Here is a 5,019-nt window from a genome sequence, read left to right on the forward strand (position 1 = left end):
GGTCAGTGTTTCTATCACCAAAAGCATAACTCTCTGGTGGAGTAAAAATGGTAATTTCTCCATCGCTAATAGGGTAATAGCTATTGTTTTAAAGTTAAAGCATTTATTACTGAAGAGTGGTGTTGGGGTGTGCGTGTTTCCATTTTTATGATTGCTTCCTGTTATACAAAGTATGTTATTTTTGTGCTAAATAATCAACAGAATACAAGGCAACGGCCATTTTCCGATTTCAAGAGAGCCGCACAGATGAATTTGAAAAAGTGCTATCATTTGATTTTCCCATGAGATGACTTGAACCCCGGGGACGATGGCTCTCACCCCGCCTCTGCTCAAGGCGCCTGGCTTCCCACGGCTGCGGTCCCGCCACACAAGCTCCGGGCTCCCGGCCCTGCTCTCAGGGAGCTCAGCGCCCTGGGCTCGGCGGGCTGCAGGCCTTGCTTCTGTGTAAATGTGGTCACACCAGGCCTGAGGAGCAGTGGCAGTTGGGTGGGTGCTGACCCGCCTCGCTGCATGGTCAGAGCTGGAAGTCGTCCTCGGCTTGCAGAGCCCGTGGCCTGAACTCCTGGGCCTCCTGGGGACAGCCCTGCACCGGGGACACAGCTCCTCCTGGGTGGCCTCCGATGCTCTTCCCTTTCGCAGCAGGAAATGGAGCAGAGGGGCCGGGGGACGGGGTTCTCGTCACAGCCGGCCCCTCACGCCCTGGGCTCTGTTCACGACAGCATCCTCGCCACTGAACGTGGAGGCTGCCGCATGGTGCTTTGCTGCCTGTCGGCGGCGGCGAGGGGCTGCGAGGTGGCATATTGATTTCTTGTTGTGAAGTGAGCTGTTCAAGCTCCATTTAAGGTTTTCATCTTGCATGTAGCCCTGAGCACATCAGAGCACCATAAATTAGTTAAATTGCACATTTATCACAAATGTTATTTTAAGATACTGTGTAAAGGTGATGGCTGTGAGATGCAGGGGGACTGCGGCAAGCCGGGTGGGGCGGGCGAGGTCGTCCCCTGCACACCTGTGATTAAACCGCCCTCCCCCCCGGGACCCAGGTAAAGACGGACTTGGATGACAGTCCTCCGCACTCACACCCTCCGTGAGCCTCCCTGCGGGGCGGCCGCCTCTGCCTGGCCGGGAGCAGCTGGCTGCGTCCTGCTTGGCCGCGGGAGCAGCAGGCGCCGGCTTGGTGGGGAGGCTGTTCCAGGCGCTGGCCCATCCTCAGCCAGGACAGCGTCTGGTGACCCTGAACTGAGTGGCCTTGCATGTCCAGGTGGGCTGAGGCCCGGCCGCCCCCCCGTGATGTGTGGTTTGGGGGCTCACTGCCCAGTGAGGTGTGCACCCCGGCCCGGGCCCTCAGCTGCCCAGGCACTGCTTCCCCTTGGGGTGACGTGACTTTCAGGGCCCCTGAGTACAAGCAACCCCCTCCTGGCTCTGAGCCGAGTGAGTGACCGCATGCCCCCTTCCTGGACCAGACATGCTCACTCCAACCAAATGGGAGTCCTGGGGGTGGGGGCGGGGCCTGAGGAGGAGCTGGGCAGACATCAGGTTCTTCTCCCAAACTGTCGAGGGCTCCACCAGCAGCACAAACCCCACCTCCCCCAAGCCGCACGGGCCGGGTGGCGACGGAAGCGTTGTCAGTTTAATCTGTTAGAGGCAGGACTTTGGATTCTAATAAACCCACACTATATTTAACCGCGAAACGCTCAGAGCAGAGATCTGGGCTCCGGAGGAGAGGGTGTGGAGGCACAGGAGGGAGCGTGTCTGTGCCCTGGGCTGGGTTCCCTGGAGAGGGCTCAGGGGGCAGGGCCTGCTCCCAGGGACAGGCCACACGAGATGGGACCCCAGGGAAGCCCTCTCGGGCCCCGGCCATGGGTTCCAGGCCGTCTGCCGCAGCCAGCCTGGAACCCGTTTGCCAAAATCCTGTTCTGAACTCGGTGAGCTTCTCTCTAAAACCAGGAGAGAGATGACTGCCGATGAGACGGGCGCAGACAGGGATCTGGGACTCATCCTGACAAAAGGGGTGGGGATGAATGGGAGCATGTGGGCGTGTTGCCAAACATCTCTGAAAGGGCTTAATTTACATTTTTAATAAGAGTATCTGTTTCAGGTGAGGTTTGCTGCACCACGTGGCGGCTGCAGCTCTCATTGGTGTAATCCTAGGGGGGAGCTGTGGTTCCCGCACGTAATGAAGGTGTTTCACAACTTTACGTGACGTGCGCGTCTTGTTGGCACGATGTGCCAGAACTCACAGGAGCTGGTGACGATCATATAAACGCTCTCCCCACGCCCCCCGGGGTGGGTGCCGCCCCCACCCCGGACCATCCCGGGCCTCGTCACCGCGGGAGCTTCTGCGCCGGAGGGAGCCCTGGGCCCCACTCCACTTGCCCCTCCTGGTTGTCTGCCGCTCCGTGGAAATCGCACGTCAACGGGCAGGAGCCGCCGTGCGTGGAGGCTTCCAGAGACCTCCCTTCCCATCTGCCTCCTCACACCCAGGGGGACACCGGACCCCACCCCACGCCAGCCCCCAGGTGGGACCCGGGGCTCTGCCCCCCTCCCCCCCATCTACAGCCTCCCTGACCCAGAGAGAAGCTATCCACATGCAAATGTCTTCCTTTCTCCCCAACGTGCAGCCCACGCCGCCTCGGAGCGTGTTCCTGCTCTCCCGGCGCCGAGTTCACGGAAACTCCCCTGATTTACAGCGGCTCCCGCCTGCCAGCACCTGGCAGACCCCGCGGCCACCTCAGCCATAAACAGACCGTGCGCAATTCCGTTTTAATGCGCTCGTTAGTCGGAGCACATTTCAGACATAATTGTGAACGCGACACAAAATTATAGCAAAAAGACGGTTTTAATGCTGCCGTAGAAAAGGGTGATGTGGAGAGTCACAGAATGGTGGTGCATTGTCAACAACGAAACGGGGCACACGGTGTGGGAAGTGGCTGTGCTGTGTACATGCCGAGGTTTTATACACGGGTTTTCACGGGGTGTCAGCTGTCAGTTACTGCTGCAAATTAACTGCCAAAACTGGGGGAGAACGGGATCGCTGGGAGAGCGGTAACCACGGGTTACCTTTCATGAGCCTAAAGATAAAGCTGCAGTGTGGGATCTGGGGAGAATAATTAGGGGAAGAAAACAGAAAGTTACCGTTTGAAACAAAAAGGCATCCGGCCACTGGCCTGGCAGCCGAGGGCTGAGAAGTACGGGGGAGGGCGGCCCCGGGGCCGCAGCAAAGTATTACAGTACAAACATTTAAAGGCTTTATCAATGTTTAGGAAATACAGTACAAGTCTCTCTCTCTCTCTCTCTCTCTTTTTGTTCTTTTTTTTTCCTTTTCAAATAGACTTAACCCTTTGAGCACTGAGTTTATTTTGAGCATTCTTTGATTTCTAATAAATACCTTTAAAAAACGATGTGCAAAATAGTGACGATGCTGCCTGCCGTGGATGTCGCGCCGGCCCCGTTGGTTCAGACCGCTCGGAACACATGATGACACGGTGCTAATAAATATGTATAATTTAAACAGGAACCTCTATCAATATAGGTGTACTGTATAGCAAAACAAACAATCATACTTTGCTTTCAGATAATGTTTCTGTATACTTTATAAATGCTATCTGTGGCATCTTCTGTATAATTTACAATGTTTGCATGTAAAAAAACAGAACCCATAGACCTTAAAAAAGGAAACAGAAATATACACTATACACAGGCACAGCTGATGCCCAGAGCATAGCGGGTCCATAAAACACTGTTGCTATAAATGCAGGAAAAAAGGTCATTTAACCACAATCACATTCTTCATAAGAGAGTCTGAAATCTATACAATATATACATTTATGTTTCAATGTGAAAATAATATTCTTTTAAATTTCAAGGCGTGTTATACCCCTGCAGATCTGCATAAATGGAGGTTCATATTATTAATTTTAACGAAGCTGGTAAGGAGTTTACAAAACAGAGCTTCATACATTATTATCATTTTATTTTATTTTTTTTTAACCAAACGAATGCAAAAGTGCTTCAAAGTACTCAGAGGGCTAAAGATGAAAGGGTGAGGAATGCGGCGCACGCACTCCGGGTGCATGGAGGGGCGCTTCGGTATAAATGCTTAATTAAATGGTCTGTTACGCATGCAGCTTGGAGCGTCGGTGCTCACGACTAAATCCCATTTACACAGAGTTCCAAACACTTAGCACTGCGCGTCGCCTTCCTGGTTACCAGTGACCACCGCTGATTGCGCACCTCTATCAACACTGTACAGTCGTACAAAACCGCCCGCCCGCACGCGCTGCCGGGAGGACGAGAACCTGTGTGCGGCGGGACAGAGCGGCCTCGGTGCGGGCGCCGCCTCCCCAGAGCAGACCACCGTCGTCTGGGCCGGAAGCCACTGCTACTGCTTCTCCAGCTCGGACACGTAGAGCAGGTGGTCCTCCGGGGACTTCCCGTGCGTTTTGCTGAGGTGCAGCTTGACGGCGTGCTTGCTCGCGAAGGTCCGGTTGCACAGTCTGCACTGGTAGGAGGTGCCCAGGTCCTCCTCGGGGGAGGCCGTCATCAGCTTCTCTGACGGCGACTTGGTTTGTGCTATCTGACTGTTCAGCTGCTCGGTGGACAGTTTGGACAAGTCCCGGAGCCGGAAGCCCAGGTGCGACTCCAGGTGGCTGATGTAGGTGGAGGGAGTCCTGATCTGTGACGCGCAGTCGTTACAAAAGAACACGGGGTGGCCCGTGTCCAGGTTTTTGAGGAACTTGGTCCCGCCTGTCCTTCGGAGCTGGTACTTCACGTTGGCCAGCCAGTGGCTGATGGTGGTCATGGAGAGCCCCGTGAACCGGGAGATGTGCATGCGCTCCTGGGGGCTCAGGTCCGACATGATGAACTTGCCCTCCGAGGTCTGCCGCAGTGTGGCGGCGAACTGGGTCTGCAGGATCAGCAGGTGCTGCGGGGTTCCAGTTGGACTGGCGGCCTTTCTTCTTTTTGCGCGGGCGTCGCTCCTCGGCTTCCTCCAGGGTGGGTCCCGTCGACGTCGACTTC

The 5,019-nt window shown here is 55.3% G+C and overlaps 1 protein-coding gene across 1 annotated transcript in view; it reads right to left on the reverse strand.

Moving 5' to 3' along the window:
• Positions 1-3,575: 3,575 nt before the first annotated feature.
• The window catches only part of TSHZ3 (teashirt zinc finger homeobox 3), a 55,179-nt gene continuing 53,735 nt past the window's right edge, over positions 3,576-5,019 (reverse strand). Inside the window, 2 exon segments of the mRNA XM_023745862.1 lie at positions 3,576-4,930; positions 4,932-5,019. The exon segment at positions 4,932-5,019 is cut by the window's right edge and continues 100 nt beyond it. Coding sequence (XP_023601630.1) covers positions 4,382-4,930; positions 4,932-5,019 — 637 coding nt within the window. The 3' untranslated portion in view covers positions 3,576-4,381.

This window comes from Myotis lucifugus, unplaced genomic scaffold (assembly GCF_000147115.1).
Source record: "Myotis lucifugus unplaced genomic scaffold, Myoluc2.0 scaffold_591, whole genome shotgun sequence".
Classification (NCBI taxonomy): domain Eukaryota; kingdom Metazoa; phylum Chordata; class Mammalia; order Chiroptera; family Vespertilionidae; genus Myotis; species Myotis lucifugus.